The 17,608-nt window shown below is 31.0% G+C and overlaps 4 protein-coding genes across 6 annotated transcripts in view; 1 reads left to right on the forward strand and 3 right to left on the reverse strand.

The window, feature by feature from the left end:
- drd4-rs (dopamine receptor D4 related sequence) overlaps window positions 1–17,608 on the reverse strand; it is a 116,602-nt gene that overhangs the window by 92,098 nt on the left and 6,896 nt on the right. The gene's annotated exons all lie outside the window — the stretch shown is intronic.
- Window positions 3,794–4,589, reverse strand: zgc:193726. Of its 2 annotated transcripts, NM_001135973.1 has the most exons (4): window positions 4,390–4,493; window positions 4,244–4,321; window positions 4,133–4,168; window positions 3,816–3,962 (listed from the first exon to the last, which is right to left on the reverse strand). In NM_001135973.1, exons 1-4 carry the CDS (start codon window positions 4,461–4,463, stop codon window positions 3,845–3,847), a joined length of 306 nt encoding a protein of 101 aa, NP_001129445.1. In that variant the 5' UTR covers window positions 4,464–4,493; the 3' UTR covers window positions 3,816–3,844. The 2 variants fall into 2 exon arrangements, with proteins under 2 accessions (XP_073802378.1, NP_001129445.1); XM_073946277.1 differs by lacking the exon at window positions 4,133–4,168 and having other exon boundaries at window positions 3,794–3,962; window positions 4,390–4,589.
- Window positions 10,275–12,373, reverse strand: atp6v1f (ATPase H+ transporting V1 subunit F). Its single transcript, NM_001002526.2, has 2 exons — window positions 12,112–12,373; window positions 10,275–11,007 (listed from the first exon to the last, which is right to left on the reverse strand). The coding sequence occupies exons 1-2, from the start codon at window positions 12,267–12,269 to the stop codon at window positions 10,806–10,808; spliced, it is 360 nt and encodes a 119-aa protein (NP_001002526.1). The 5' UTR covers window positions 12,270–12,373; the 3' UTR covers window positions 10,275–10,805.
- Window positions 12,673–15,793, forward strand: lamtor4 (late endosomal/lysosomal adaptor, MAPK and MTOR activator 4). Of its 2 annotated transcripts, none has more exons than NM_001044950.1 (4): window positions 12,673–12,735; window positions 12,922–13,002; window positions 14,347–14,464; window positions 15,062–15,793. In NM_001044950.1, exons 1-4 carry the CDS (start codon window positions 12,733–12,735, stop codon window positions 15,157–15,159), a joined length of 300 nt encoding a protein of 99 aa, NP_001038415.1. In that variant the 5' UTR covers window positions 12,673–12,732; the 3' UTR covers window positions 15,160–15,793. The 2 variants fall into 2 exon arrangements, with proteins under 2 accessions (NP_001038415.1, XP_073802364.1); XM_073946263.1 differs by having other exon boundaries at window positions 12,886–13,002; window positions 15,062–15,788.

The following is a 17,608-nucleotide window of genomic DNA, read 5'->3' on the forward strand; positions in this document are numbered from 1 at the left end:
TAAGCACAAAATACAAAAAAAATGTCTGTTGTTTCCCAACCAAAAAAAAAATATTTCAATCATTCACACAGTTTCTGTTGTCAAACATCTGTAAGTCTGTTTTTACCCATAACCATTGGTCTCATTGTACTCTCTGGCCTTCTTGGCATACAGTAGACCCTCCAAATAAGTTCTCTTGCTGAACACAAACACAAGCAGGCTATGAATTTGAAAGCACGATTGCAATTCCATATAATAATACCTTACCTTTTGTTACTGGTATTGGGAAAACCAGAAGTATTGTTAAGAATCAGAGACGTGCTGAAAATTAACAAAGTAGGGTTTTTGTGAAGAATATTTAATTCATACTTGATATTATCTTAGCTTGTGTTTTCTCTATACCTGTTTGTGGAGTTCCTCTCTGTAGCATTGGTAGAAGTTTCCATATTCAAGCCACTGCTAATCAATACATATACTTTAATATGGTGAAAAAGGTTCATAAACAAAATACAGCCATAAAGGTATGAATATCTTACCTTGTGTTATTGAAAATGGGACGCCCAAAAGTGTAGCTGAGGATCAGAGAACTTAAAATCCAAACAGAAATCATGTTGTTGATCAAACAGCAGAACCGATTTACTGAACAGAGTGATTGTGAATAAAACAGAACAAAGTTGATCTAAGCTTATATTTCATCCTCTGTCCATTTAAAAGCTCTTTAATCTTTCAGGGATCTGTTTATGTGTGTGATTCCCACAGGTAAGAGTGGGTTTTGTCCTTGAATGAGACAGAAACACACACTTTTAAAAGATTAATGAGACCTTGTTGTTGTTATCATTAATTATAGTTGCACTTCATTTCAACCTAAATTCACGGTAACACACCGGATGTTATTTTAAAATATTCTCATTAAATTACACAAAAAAATGCTTGAAGAACTGTTGTTCTTGCAGAATAAAACCCGACAAGCTTGTAAGTGGTGTATAAGACTTAAGGGCTTCACTCTGTGTAAACAACCCCCTTAGATGTCCATTATCTAGACAGGAAAGTAAACACGTAGACATAAATCATTGGTCTGAGCTGTAATAATTCACTAACTCTTTAATTAAACATAAATAAACGTGCTAAATGCAGTATACGTATTATTCAGACACAACATGTGCCAAACAGCCAAGAATAGCAGACAAATATGGACATGAATATATTAATGAAAGGTCAAGCTAATTTGTCCCCATATGGACCTAGGTTACTTGTTTCAGTGATTGTTATCAAGGAATAACATACCTTAAAATGCCAGAAATGTTCCAGTATTACACATACCGACCTTTGTAATAATTTGTGATGACACAACATGCTTAAGGAATGGTTGAAGAATGTTTACAAAGCAAATAATGCTAAATCAGAAACAATGCATTATTTTTATAAGTTAGGACAGCAGAGATTTTTAAAGCAATAAAATAACTGTGACTATTGACCTCCCGATCAATGAGCGGTTCAAATCAGGCCTAAAAATGTGAATATAATCTTCAAGGTCTGGAACACATGAGAATATAAAGACTCTTTCAACCAATTTCTCTGTACACACACTAAATGGAACCGTAAAACCACACATCTGCCAGTCATAGCAACAATTTCACAGTGGCAAGATCTCTCAGACACTGATCACATGTGACTTCCCGAAAAATCATATGGAGGATGATCAACTGTACTGTTAACAGAGCTGTACAAGTCTTTGTTTACATGATAGTGGCTGCCATGTTTCAATTATAAAAACAGCGTTTAGCTTGTGGGATATTGTTGGAAACAGCCTGGTCCAAATATGGTTGATATTAAGTGAAGATGAGGATAAGGGAGGATCCGACTCAATCAAAAGTATAGGAAAATAATCATAAGGATACAACTGAGGATTTTAAAACCAAGTCACATCACTACCAATAAAGAAAATAGCATAATATCAAACGAGACAAAGGAGTTCTTTCAGCAGAATGGATTAAACTTTTTGTGTATAGTTTATGTGTGGATTATACACACTCAATAAAAATTGGGCTGTTGTAATCTAACATGGTCAAATATTAAGGGTCTAATAGGGACAAACCAATGTGTTGGGTTAAAAACTGTCATTCAATTTTAATTGGATTTTTCCATTTTTTAGCCAACACTGGGTTACAAAACAAACCAGTATTTTTAGAGCATATTGTCAACTTGGTCAACTCTAAAAAACTATTGGGTTAATTCAACCTAAAATAGCCCAATTTGATACCATGGATATAGACATATGTAAAAAATGGATTAGATTTGGGCTATAAATTCGGAATAAAAAGTAACACAACGGTGTGTTTTGTTCAAATTTTACCCATATTCAAGCTAAAAACACAGCAATTTTTGAATGTGGTATTTGACAAGTATATTCCATTCTCCTGAAAAAACTCTTATGAGCTCACTTATAGGAACTAACCATCCTTTCCCCCAGACTATTTTCCTAGTGGCTGCATTTGCAGTGTTTGTATGAAACTCATGTGATTCATACATTCATTGCTATATTTGTTTGCAGGAATATTAAAACAAAAAATGTATGAAAACACCTTTGATTAAGCAATATTTAAAGGAAAGACAATTTACCATTAAATGCATAATAATAAAATAAAAGTAACCACCATGTTTCTGGCTATATTATTTGCAGTCATGGAATTACTCTTTTCTTTTTGAATTATTAATCTGGGGTCACCACAGTGGAATGAACCAACAACTTATCAAGCATATTTTTTATGCAGCGGATGCCCTTCCGACTGTAACCCATCACTGGGAAACAGGTCATAGAATTAATAAAATGTAAAAATAAATAAATAAATAAATAAAATAAATTTGGCATGAAATGATAAAAGATACACAAGCATGGTGATATATAAGTTGAATTAAAAGTAAGGTTTACACAAAAATGAAAGTATTATCATCATTTATTCACATTTCACTTGTCAAAAACAACAGAAGTTTCTTAAACACAAAAGAAAATATTGGAAACCAGTAACCACTGACCACCAAAGTATTTGTTTTTCCTATGATGAGTGTCAATGGCTTTCAGCATTCTTCATAACATCTTCTTTTGTGTTCAAAAGTAAAAAGAAACATGAACCATTTGAAGGTGAGAATAAATTAAATTGTAAGTATTTTTTTTATTTTATTTTTTTATTATATTGAAAGATAATAACCCTTACATCATAAGAACCCACAATTTCATCGTTAACAGCAGCTGTACTGACCCACAGGGTAAACATAAGTACAACAGAGTGACTGTATATTTTAACTAAAATTGTTAAAATGTGTTTTTAAAAGTGTTGTTGTTTATTTACACTTATTAATTACATTTTCTCTGCTTCAACAAAATATGATATTTAAAATGTAACTAAGAAATTTAACAAAGTGACTTGTATTCACATTTTCAGCTTTTTGAAATAATGCCCATGTTGGTTATGTAAGCTATGATGCTCAAATGACTAATTTAGGGTGAAAATACAGAAAAGAGATGAATGTTCTCAGATGCCTGGGTAGATTTACATTTATGTACATGCATGCACATTTTCTATCTGAAGAAATGTACACTAAAGTTAAAGAAATACAAATTAAAAAATAAAATATATTTTTAAGTTAAATACAGTTGTGAAAATGTTTTTTTATTCTGTTATTAATGCTGATCTGAATTAGTTTGATTTTTGGTTATTGCATTGAATTCAATTACTTCCCTTTGATCTGCACCATAAAGATCATATTGAGAACTGCATAATTCTGAGTCAAAGAAGCATACAAAAAGACAAAAAGGTTTTAAATGTTTTCCTTATTAATCATGTTTATTTTCTTTTATTCATTTGCTTCATTTCTTGCCAATTCCCATTGGATCTCGGACCAAATCTCCAGCAATCTCATCCCCAATCTGTAAGGATGATCCCAGGTTTGACAAGGAACAAGTTGGCAGCAGACAACTCGAACTCCTGAAATCAATAATTAGAAAAACATTTTTTTTTTACTTTAATTTCCTAAAGTTTGTATTGTGAATTTGTGACAGAGAAAGCCATTGTACGTCAAAGGAAGGACAGAGAATGAAACAGGATTCATAGAAATCTGCGATGAAAGCAGCAAGTTAAAAAATAATATGACTTACATTAATTTTATGCGAGGATCGTGACCTAAATCATGTCTGTGGTAAAATGTTTCAGAAATGTTAGTATAAAAAGACAGAAATGTATCTTTATAAATGCAGCAATACGTATACCTGATCTGATTGGTTTTATTATACTCTGTGAAGTTCCTCTCTGTGACATTAAAAAAACCCTCCATGTGAATTCCACTGCTGTAAATAAATAAAGTATCGGATCAGTTTTGAGGACAATATTTTAGTTATACTTGATAATGTCTTACCTTGTGTTATTGAAGATGGGACGCCCAAAAGTGTAGCTGAGGATCAGAGAACTCAGAATCCAAACAGAGATCATGTTGTTCACAGAATTTACTGAATAGAGTGATTGTGAATGAAGCAGAAAAGAGTTCACCCTCACTTATATTAAATTCACCGTCCATTCAAATGCTCTTTACTCTTTCAGGACTCTGTATATGTGTTTGTTTCCCACAGGCTGAATAGAGGTTTGTCCTTGAATGAGACAGGGACAAATATTTAAACCACAAACAGAGAAGAGTGACGAGACCTTATCAGTGTGTTGGACTATAAAGAGTGGAAATAAAACACAGAAGATAATAAATAAATCAACAGAGTCAACAGTCCCAATGTTGGACAATAGTCAAGCAAAGATGTTAGATTTTTACTGAAGTCTGTGTGCATATTTTAAAGCTGTTTTAGTTCTCAAAGTTCCCCAAAGTTCTCAAAATTCTGTTATTATTTACACACCATCCTTGTTGCTAATATGTATGGGTTTTTGTTCTTCTGCTGAACAATATCACCAATAAATGTGATGATATATAGGGTAACTGAAAATGTTCTTCTCTTTTTTGATGATATATCCAATCTTATCAATATTATAAAGAAATATATTTAACTAACCAACATGTTCAAAAGTAGATTTTTAAAAATCATAAAAGTTTAAAAAAGTGGATGCTGAGTAAATCTATATTTTTAGGTGAACTATTTTACAGGTTATCAACAAATTTTAATAATACAATAGCTTGAAAAGGAATAGTGTCCACAAACTCACTTTTGTTCAGATGTTAATTGTGACGTTGACACTATAGATATATGGCTTTATTGTACGACACTTACATATTTTTGAATGCTGAAAAACTATAAATAAATTCAATTCACTCATCTACAGAAACCCTTTTTTTGCACATCACCTTATATTGAAACAGACCTTAAATACTTATAACTGATATTTTCTGACAACTGTTGATCTGTATTTGGTGTCTGTTTTGTTTTAGAAGTAATGTGAGACAAATTGATGGATTTGTGGCAGGATATTACATGAAGAAACAGCATTTACTTGAGTGCCTGTGGCCATTTTTGGTAATACCTCCACAACAAAATGTCAAATTGTTTTCTGTGAGATCAACTTCAAATTCTAAACATAATATGGGTATGTCTTTGGCTTGATTTTACAGCACTTTCAAAGCCTTTATAAAATGATTGATTTTGATTAATTACATGCAAATCAAACATGATTTTAAATAAAATCAAAAAATTTCATTTATTTCATAAGAACTTAGACCAACAATTCTCCCAATATAATTTGAGTGGAAACATGGTCAGTAGTTATGCCATTCTGTCATGCTGAATATGTGTGTTGTAAGAAGTGTTTTGAGTCAATCTGCCATATGAAAATGTTATTGAAAAAAAAAATTGACAAAGGCTTCACAGAAATCTTTTTTTTTTTTTTACTTTTGATTTCCTATTTAGCTCTCTTTTCATTCTCTTAGGTGTACAGAATCTACAAATGGAATAGTGTACATTTTATCATTCTTATCAATCAGTAACAAAAATATGAGCATACAAAAAAATCAAACAGACAGTTTTACTGAAATTTGCTGGAGTGGATAGAAATAAACGGCTGGATTTCATCCAAGGGAAAACGGAAATATCATAAAAGTACGGTTAAAAAGTGATATATATATATATATATATATATATATATATATATATATATATATATATATATATATATATATATATATATATATATATATATATATATATATATATATATATATGTATACACACACACACACACACACACACACACACATACATATATATATATACACATATATATATATATATATATATATATATATATATATATATATATATATATATATATATATATATATATATATATATATATATATATATATATATATATATATATATTTGTATTACAGCACATAAAAGTTGACAATTAAGTAAAACAGTTTCATTGTGATTCATTATTAGTGCAACATCCTCATATATTTAATCAAAAGCTTGATTACACATTCTTTGAACATTCAGAACCATGCATCATTTTTTGCCAAATCCCAATGGATCATTGGTAAAGTCCCCTGCAACCTCATTTCCAGTCTGTAACAATGCCCCTAGGTTCCACAAGGCACAAGTGGACAGAAAACACCTTCGCCTGAAATGAAAGGAAATTCAGGCACAATAGAAATATTTTGAAAGGATCCTTTTGTCACTATAATGAAATCATTTAAAGGCCATTTTTATGTGATGCAAATTTTAAATCTGGTGTGTGTCAGAAAGAAAGGGTGATGCAGAAAATGCCAGAACGAGACAGGAAGTCATTTGTTTGAGTTTACTGTTGTTATTTTAGGTTTGATTTGTCAGTGAAAATGGACCAGAGCTGCCAATGGCTCTAGTTTAGCTTGGCATTTTAAATTAAAGTGGTCTAACAAAGACCAGGACCTAACCCTAACCGTAACACAATATATATTTAATATGAGTTTAATTAGGAACAAAACAAGCATTCTTTCTGAAATGTTACAAGGGTTGCATGCATATTAATAAACTAATTAACAATTACTTTGGAAAGATTTATTCTATTGTTATAAAAGACAAATGCTAACTCTTTTAATTAACATTCACTTTGCTTTTGAATATAAAGATCACACATCACAGTTGCTAATTAACATTGTGAAAATTTATTTAATTTTATTTTACTTAAGCCCATCGCCTTATATGGAAACACTTTAAATGCTTTAGTTACATATTACAAAAATTACTATTATACAACTGCAGATCCGTATTTAGTTACTTTTTGTTATAGAAGTAACACAATTGATAGATTTGTGACATGCTATAATTTATAAAAACAGCATTTACTTGAGTAAATACATCTTACAGCACTTTTAGATTTCAAAACCTTTTTAAACTATTATTTTTATTATGTACAAGCAAATCCAACATAACTTAAATGCAAATCAATAAATTTCACTTAGTTCACAAGAACTCGCTGTAGACCAACAATTATCCTGATTGAATTTGTGCGGAAATACGGTCAGTAACAGTTATGGCATTCTGTGATGGTGAATATGTGTGTTGTGAAAGGTTTTTGAGTCAGTCTGCAATATGAAAACACATTTTTATTTAACTTTGAGTTACATTAACATTTAGTCATTTAGCAGATGATTTTGTCCAAAGCATCTTACAATTGAAAAGGCGTTTAGTGATTAAACAAGATGAGGTATTACACAAAAGAAGCACTAGTTATACAAAGAACTTGTTTGTGCTCAGGGAATTTAGTGCTAGAGTAAAAGTGCTAGAGTTTTTCGTTATTTTAAGGGGGAGAGAGAGAGAGAGAAAGACAGAGATAGATGTTTGTCAATACCACTCACCTGTGTGAAACACACTTCATAAATGTAGTGTTTTTGTCGGTTAAAGTGTCTATGGGTAATGTCTACTAGTTTAGACACTAGTAATCTAATCTAATCTAATCTAATCTAATCTAATCTAATATAATATAATATTATATAATATAATATAATATAATATGCATTTAAAAAAAAAAAACAAGACTTACAAGAATTTTGAAGGCCTTACAGACCTGTTTACAAAAGAAAAAAAAGTTTGAGTTAGATACAAGCATTATTTTAGCATTCTGTAGAACTCACAATATAACCATATATATTTTCTTTACATGTTTGTCGGAGTAGTAAACTCTGTTAAGTTGCTCTTTGTAGCATTGGGAGAAATCTCCATATTCGAGCCACTGCTGAAATAAAATATATGAAATTCAATATGGTGGAAAAAAATGTTCATAGACAAAATATAGCATGAAAACATATCTTACCTTATGTTCTTGAAGATGGGACCCCCAAAAGTGTAGCTGAGGATCAGAGAACTTAAAATCCAAACAGAAATCATGTTGTTGATCAAACAGCAGAACCGATTTACTGAACAGAGTGATTGTGAATGAAGCAGAACAAAGTTGATTTGAGCTTATATTTCATCCTCTTTCCATTTAAATGCTCTTTAATCTACCAGGAATCTGTATGTATGATGTGTGATTCCCACAGGTAAGAGTAGGTTTTGTCCTTAGATAAGACAGTTTAAATAATGGACAAGATAGATGTGACCAATGTTCCCTAAAATATTCAGGATCTGACAGCGACGGTGTAAAAGCCACCGAAGAATCAATGAATCACTTGCTCTCATCATTGTTAAGTGTTTGACTGAGATATATTAGTAGTCAGATTTCTGTTAGACTTCCATAGTGTGAGTGTACAGTCAGTGATGATACACAGGATTTTCAGGAACCTGCAACAAACAAAGCAGTTTATACAACCAACATCATGTGTGTTTGTTGCCAGCATGATGATATACCTGAGCTCGTAGGCACAATTATTTCTTACCTCCTAAATAGCAGTAAAAATGACATGTAATATTAAAATGTGTTGACAGCTGCTGAGACCTTTTAAGCTAAGAGTGAGAGCATGGACCTCATTGCTATGTCAGCATGATTACTAACTATCCAGACAGTGATTGGCTGATGGAACGGAGGAGTCTGAAAATTCTGTAGAGCGCAAAATATGTTGTATTTTATTTCATGTTCAATTAAAGGTTTTAAAAAGGTGGCTAGACAAAGTTTTATGTTCTTGCTTTTAATGTATTAGACATTAAATAAAGATTTACTTCTAATGGTACAAATTAATGTATTTGCTTAGAAAATATTTAAGCAAATATATCTTTAAATTTGTATTTTATAAATTCAAAAATATATTTCATACCATTTCTGACCATATGAGAATACGCTGTTAAAAGCTAACTACCATCAAGGATTTCTAAAATGTTTATATAGCAAGTTAGGAGCTACTTTTATCCTTAAGATACTTAGTGAATAAGGGCCTTGATATATAACTCAATGACAAGGATATAAGGAATATCCTTTTCCCCATTACACCACCAGCAGAATCCTGATCCATTCAAATAAGTCAAGATTGATTCATGCATTCATGTTGTTTAAACCAAACCAATTCTAAAACTATCTTAATGTCAGAGCAGAAGACTCATCATATTAGACAACCATTTTCCAGTTTTCTATTGTACTAATATTGTAAAAGAGTGCGTAAAAGAGTGCGCAAACTGTAGACTCAGTTTTTTGTTTTTAAATGACTGGAGTGTCACAGGTATCTCTTCTCCTGCAATATTTTATGCGTTGTGTGTGCAGTCTCAGAGTCTGTTTTGATCAGTGTCAGTGTTCACTCTCTAGACTTTAATTTTGATCAGTGCTTGTGTCTGTCCAAGATTGGCAACACTTTAAAATACCATAATAAATGTATTACTAACATGAACAAACAATTAGTAATACATTCAGTACTTATTCATCATTGTTAAAGTTAATAAAGTTAATTTAATTAAAGAGTGTTAGTTGATGTTAACTCAGTGCATTAACCAATGTTAACAAGACCAACTTCGGCTATTATTAATGCATTAGTAAATGTTGAACTAATGGTTAATAAATTATTTTCAAGATTACCCCTACTTAGTTCATGTTAGTAGATGCATGAACTGATGTAGCATTATTCTAAAGTGTTATTCCATGCTATTCTGATTTCTGTCACAAACAAACTCTCTTTACCCACATAGATCCACTCGGGACATTTATCTGACTGTTCTCTAAAATCCCTAGTCACGTTAAATCATCATGACCACATAGATTCCTAAACACATTTTATTGCTGACATGTGATTGGCTGATTGAATTTTAACATGACCAAATCATCATATTTTTATATGCATTATTTGCATTTCTATTTGCATTATTCTAGTCTTTTTTGTATTTGCATATTTTACCTTAATATTTATTTTCCATCACCACAGTATCAATAGAGCATAATACTCCAATTACCTTTAATAACTGCAAATCACATACTTTGAACACATTTTAATTGCATCACATTGAGGAAAGCTTCTTTGAAATGCTTCAAAACAATGACCAATACAATGAGGAAAAAATATATGCATAGCACACCAATTTACAGTAACAGATGTAGAGAGTTTGTTTTCTGTCTAATATTATCAAGTTTGAGAAAGACATTCAGGAACTTAAATATTAAAGTGACAGCATTTAAAAGGAAATTCATAATATATTGAATTTTTATATATGATATATATGATTGTTATATTAAACATATATTTTAAAATAATTATTAGTAGGAGCACTGACAAAAACTATTTCCTTGGGAATGGCAAAAAATACATCACAGAACATTGATTAAACACACATCATTATTTACTCCTCATAATATGCTTTTCAGTTTCAGCGAGATGGATGAGAATACCCAACTCCTTCATCTGCTCAGGCCAGACTGTGAGCCTGCATGGGTAGTAACAGGTTATCGGAAGTCCTCTGCAGAGAACATACCCTTGGCCCGTCGCAGGATGGAGTCTTTGGAGGCATCATATGGATGCTCTTTTGAGGGAATCTCTAGCACAGCCGGGATGGACTGCATGTGGGCATCAATGGCATGTCGAATCATCTCTGCGATGAACTGGTTGATAAGGATGATGCCAATGTCATTGCGAGCAAGGAAACTCCTGTTAGTCATAAACGACAGACATGCTGTAGTTAATGTTGACAGAAAAAAAATTGTACAATTACAAAAATCTACTATTCTCTGCATCTATTTGTTAATCCAAAAATTACAATTCAAAAGGTTATTGGGAAAAGTAATGTTTACTGTATATATTAATGCATAATATATGTGTTAGTAAGACATTTTTTTCTGTATGTCTACTAAGGTGTTATACATAATATAATTTTATTATTGTATTAAATGCATATACAGCGCATACTTTGATGTTTCAAATAACTCTTCTGAAAATTAAATGCAAGCATGGGTGAAATTATAATCAAAATCAGACATTATTGCATATTTATGTAAATACCAAACTACATATTGACTTGGACTTGTACTTATTCATATAGACCATTTCATTGTGGTGATGACATTGGCCTATGCTTGATATCAAAGAAACAATTGAATAATAACTTAATTCTAAAAAAGCTATCATAACATTATTTATCAATAAGCAGGCTCTTTTTAGATTCTCGTAAGCTATAAAAATTAAAAATGTAAAACAGAAAATACGTTGGAACATTTGTTTTTGTTTACATTCCTCAAAATGATCTATCGTCAGAATAAGAAGAGATCAGACAAACATGTTCTTATATTTAAATTATTCAAAATTGATCAGTAGTTTGAAGAATAGTGACAAAGGATATTTAAATGACAATTGTCAATAGGGGCTGCACTGTAATTCATAATATTAATAGTTTGATATGTCTTTAATAGTTTCTTGCAAATATGATTGACAGTTTACTGGTGTATATAAAATATTGTTAAACTAAAAGACATTTAAGTGGGTTTCTTGACAAATTTAGGTAATTATTACTACATAAAAATAATTTATATATAAATGTTTTTTCTAAAATATTTGGCTGATATGATAGATAGATAGATAGATAGATAGATAGATAGATAGATAGATAGATAGATAGATAGATAGATAGATAGATAAACATAAATATTTTTTTAAAAAGCAAGTCTTCATCCATATATTTGTAATGACACATATTTGATAATTAGATTGTAATATATGATGTTGAGTCATTCAGACATTTAGGATCGTGTCACTTACTTGAAGGTCTCCTCTATCTCTGTAACGCTGGTTTCCTTCTCCACCACCAAGAAATTGGGTTTACGGTTTTTATTGAGCTCTCCGATCCCTCCGAGGAGAAATCCGGTGCACGTGTCTTCATCACCGATAACTGCGATTAATTTTCCTCGTCCGGGCATCGTGACTTTGTCTTATATTTTGCTCAAATAAAAGACGCAGAATGGACGAAATGTTTTCCGTTCAGCAGGATCATATGCTTTAATCAGCTGACCACTTCACTTCCGCTTTGCGTAGTCGCGTAAGCGCCTTATTTAGCTGATCTGAGATCTGTGCTGCTCGCGTTAACGACCGACCTGTGTGCGGTGATTATGACAGCGAATCTGATCCTGATACAGATTATTTTTTGTTAAATGCGAGAACAGCGCATAAATCCTAGCAAATTAAATAAAAATCCGCCACGTTTTAGTCATACTAAGATTTTTTATCACATTTTGTACGTTTCCAATGCATATAAACAAAAATAATGTCGAATAAGCAAAACATCTCCTGGAATGACGTTATAAACACGCGACGCTTGATGTCAGTCACGTGAGGCGGGGTGTGAAGGAAAACAGCAGTGTACATTTATCTGCACTGTCTAAAATGGTAAATATAATTCTTACCTTTAAAATATTTGTTTAATTAAATGTTTTTTTTATTAAATGTTTTGTTTTAGTGCATTTAGAACTTATAAAACAAAGATTTTGTAAATAATGTGATTGATGATGCAGTCTAATATCATATGAGCTCTGTTAGTGTTTAATTACAGTATTATCGTGTGTTGAATGTCAGACTACTGCTTTGACTCAAGGCTTGGAGAGAATACCCGATCAACTTGGGTACTTGGTTATTAGTGAAGACGGAGTACTCGCGGTAAGCTGTTAAAATTCATAACTTACATTTTCGGAGAACTTGACATGAGGGTGAAATGCGTTGAAAAGAGAATCCTGATTTGGGCAAATGAGAAATAATTAATTAGAATTCAATGTCTGTCAGTCTTATTGTTCTGTCTGTCTCTGTTTGCCTGTCTACACTTTGAGGCAAAATTATTACGCCTCTACTGATACATATTATTTAAAAAAAAATTCCCAAGTTATGATGAACTGAGCAATGACATTTTCACAGTATTTTCTATAATATTTTTATTCTTGAGAAAATTTTTTATTTCTTTTATTTTGTCTGGAATAAAAGCAGTTTTTAAATAAAAAAATAACAATTTTAATAGGTTAATAGGCCCTTAGAACAAAATAATGGTATTCAATGACTTGCCTAGTTAAACTTATTAACCAAGTTAAGCCTTTAAGTTACTCATTAAGATGAATTCTAATATCTTGTAAAATAACTAGCAAAATATTATGCAGTGTTATCATGGCAAAGACAGATTCTGTTAAAAAATATATATATTACAACTATTATTTTTAAAAATGTGTTGAGAAATCTTCTTCCTTTTGAACAGCCTTCATGAAAATAAATTAAAAAAGGAAAATATTTATTTATTGCCAATAATTGTGCCTTTAACTGTATCTATCTATCTGTCTGTCTGTCTGTCTGTCTGTCTGTTGGACACACCTGGCTCAAGGGGTTATCTCTCTCTCTGTCTCTTTCTATATATTCGATAGGTTCTATGTTTTAATCATATAATCAATTTATCATTTACAGTTGAGTCAGAATTATTAGCCTTGCTGTTTAATTTTAAATCTTTTATATTTTTCCCCAATTTCTGTTTTACAGAGAGATTTTTTTTCAACACTTTTCTAAACATAATAGATTGAATAACTAATGAATTTCTTTTATCTTCGCCATGATGACAGTACATACTATTTTACTACATATTTTTCAGGATAATAGTATTCAGCTTCAAGTTCAATTTAAAGGCTTAATTGGGTTAATTAGGTTAAGGAAGATACTTAGTTTAATTAGTAATTTAATTAACAATAATTTGTTCTGTAGACAAGTTAAAAAAATATATTGCTTGGGGGGGGGGGGGTAATAATAATTGAGTTAAAATGGTATGAAAAGCTGCTTTTATTCTGGCCAAAATAAAACAAATAAGACTTTCTCCAGAGGAAACAATATTATATGAAATAATGTGAAAATGTCCTTGCTCTATTAAACATAATTTGGGAAATATTTAAAAAAGAAAATATCATAGGGGGATTAATAATGACTCCACTTGTCTCAGTTAAGCAGTAAGTGAATGTTTTTTGTAATCTACAGTCGGCAGGAGAGCTGGAGAATGACGAGCACACAGCAGGAGTGATCATGCAGATGGTCCGAACAGCTTGTCGCTTCAGATTACATGGGACTGCAGAGCCCCCATTCAAGCGCATGTCTGGTAAGAAACGCACTTCATTTTTAGATAAATGCTGAATGATGATAGAACAATATTTCACTCATATTTTGTCATTTAATTTTCAAAAAATGTGATGTGAATTATTAAAGTAAACATGCTTGTGTAACATCAGGTTTATGTAATATTCAGATATCACTGTAGTATTAGTGTTTATTTGTAACATTAGGTTTAAGTATTATCCAGATATTTTTACAGTTTGAAATAGTTTTTATCTTTACATTTTGTGTTTTTTCTATTTAAAGTTTAAGCAATTTTGTTATGTATTTCTATCAGTTGTGTTTTTAAATAGGTCTGTTTAAAAAAAAAAAGGTTTTATTAGTTTTTATGGTTTCATGTGTAACCATTTTAAGTCTTTTTTTATCCTCTTGATTTTGTTTAGGAACAAAATAGCCCTAATAAAATAAAATAACCCTCTTTAATTTGTTGTTTTAATTAAATTTATTCAATAAGAAATAATTGATATATGATCATTTACTATTTTACAGTAAATCATTTTTACTTGCTGTGAAAATCCATAACTTCCAAACAAATACTGATATTAATGTATATTTTTTTCTTTCCTTTTTTGTCTGATGTCAGTGATGTTTGAAGACTACGTCTATGCTGTGACCATCTCCGGACAGAAGGTTTTCGTAGTGAAAAGGCAGAACAACCAGCGGGAGCCTGTTATCGTGTAGTAAAGAGGATAATATGGACTGATCTTTCCCACTATTACAAGCTCAAAATGGTGCCCTCACATAAAAATGACCCCGTCTTTACAACCACCCGATGTTTAGCACAATCACACTCTCTTTCTTTCTTAAGGTGAAATTTTGCAATGTTTTGGGGGCCTTTTGGTGATGTCAGGTGTATTTGACCTGAGCCAAAGTAAGTTCATGTGTTTCTCTTATTAGATTATGATGTTACATGGTTCATCTGATTTCTTTTTTTTGGATACAGGATTAAATTGTTTTTATATTTTAGTCCCTTTCATACTTGAGTGGTCACAATTATAGTATTGCTGGACATCATTATAGATTTGCATTAACATTTAACTCCAATAATCCATTAAGCTATAGATTAAAGGATTCATTGCATCATATTTTATGCAGAAATGATGTATTAGCCAAGGAAGCAGTTTCTTTCCATCAATATATAATTATGGTGTTATAATTGCAACTTTCATTATGGATTTCATGTTTCATTTTTAATGTAAAGTGTGAGAGCTTGTAGTGAAAGAGAGTGCACTGAATGCTTTTTGCAGGTGCACGTCTTTGAATAATTGCATTAACAGTAATGTATTAAATAAAATACTATGCACATTTGATTATTGAATGGGTTTAAAATTTTTTGTGGAAAATCTAAGTGTATTTTTAGTACTTTTTGCATTATAATACTTATTTTATTTGCATTATTCATATAAAATATATATTTAATTTGAATTATATTTGGAAGATTTTTTGTATAAATTATTTAATCTAATCTTTTTGTTATTTTTGTATTTCTTTTTCTCAAAAGTGTTTTTATTGAACAGTTAGATTCAATAAATCTGAAACATTTAGAGTTAGATTGTTAAATCTGCAATCTGTATTGCATTATTCTGTATTGCAATCTGTTTTGGGTGTTTCTCACTGTTTGGTTACAGCTGGAAGGGCATTCGCTGCGTAAAACATATGTTGGACATATTGGCGGTTAATTCCGCTGTGGCGACTCCTGATTAATGAAGGGACTAAGCCGAAAAGAAAATGAATGAATATTAAAATAAAATACAAATAAATAATGATATTATTAGTTTCTTCTAAAATAACTTAAGGGTTCATCTTCTTAATGTGATCTAAAACAGGTTGCCAAGTAAGATAAGACATCTTAGTACACCCCTTTTATAACGCATCATATTTTTCCGAGGTTAAAAGGTCTGTAAGCCATTGCTTAAAGGTTGGAAAGGATTTATCCTTCCATTTGAGCAATATTAACCTTCTAGCTTCTAGAAAGTTTTTAATTTTAACCAAAACATATGAGAACATATGCTGGCTCAACATGACATTGGGCACAATTAAGGTCTCTGTTGGTTATTTTATAGATTGGTTACATTTTAATCTATTTCCCTCTTTTATACTATTGTACAGTATGTATGTTTATCTTGTTTAATTAATTAATCCCAAAACAACATATGTTTTATACTCAGTTAGGAGATAACTCATTAAATATAACAATATATTTAAATGAATACATTTTTTTCATTATTATTATTGTTTAATGTTGTGTGCTTTATGAGAGAAAGTCTGGAGAGTCAGAGAATTATAACTATCAAGATAACTGCTATCTACTTATGTATTGTATAATGCTTATTATAAGCTACAGAGTTATTTATTCTCCGATGCTTTAAATGCTCCAGTTTTTGGCAGATCATTGATGTCAATAGTTATTTTATTTATCAGCTGGCAAAAAAAAAGAAAAAAAGAAAAAAGGTTTCCATATATGTTTCTCTCTATTGTTATTGCTTTTAATGTGTGCAAATCCAATTGACTAATATTGTGATGAGATTTTTAAATGTATAGCAAAACTGGAAAGGGTGACACAGGAAAGAAAAATGAGGAAGCAACATGCAGAAAAGACGTTAAAACAGGAACTTATTGCAAAAGTTTAAAGAAGCAAAGTCTGTTTCAATATTTCCTCTACTGCACTACATTTACAAACCGGTCCATTATTTTAGTAATTCTTCACTATTAATGCTTTGACAAAGTTGAAAGACCTTTGCTTTGTGCATTTTTTCAAAAGACTGCATAGAAACCATTTATAATTTCTTAATTTATCCAAATATAAGAACTTTTTAGCACTGAAGTGGGGTTGTGTTTGGTTTTACCTGTGGTTAACGTGATTAAATATGGAAGTAAAATCAGGGCCGGAGTGGGACTCCTTTTCAGCCCTGGAGTTTCAAGCCTCAGACCGGCCCACCTCAGTTCATGACTGACTATATTAAAATAAGGTCATTTCCAAATCAGTTTCTAATGACACTATCATGTCTTTTTTTTTAAAAAACAGCTGCTTTACAACTTCAAATGTTCAACAACCCTAACAGTATTATATGTCTTAACAATAAATATGAAAAAAAAACTTTCCTTAGTCGAGGATCAAACCCGGGTCAGC

Source organism: Danio rerio, chromosome 4 (genome assembly GCF_049306965.1).
Source record: "Danio rerio strain Tuebingen ecotype United States chromosome 4, GRCz12tu, whole genome shotgun sequence".
Lineage (NCBI taxonomy): Eukaryota > Metazoa > Chordata > Actinopteri > Cypriniformes > Danionidae > Danio > Danio rerio.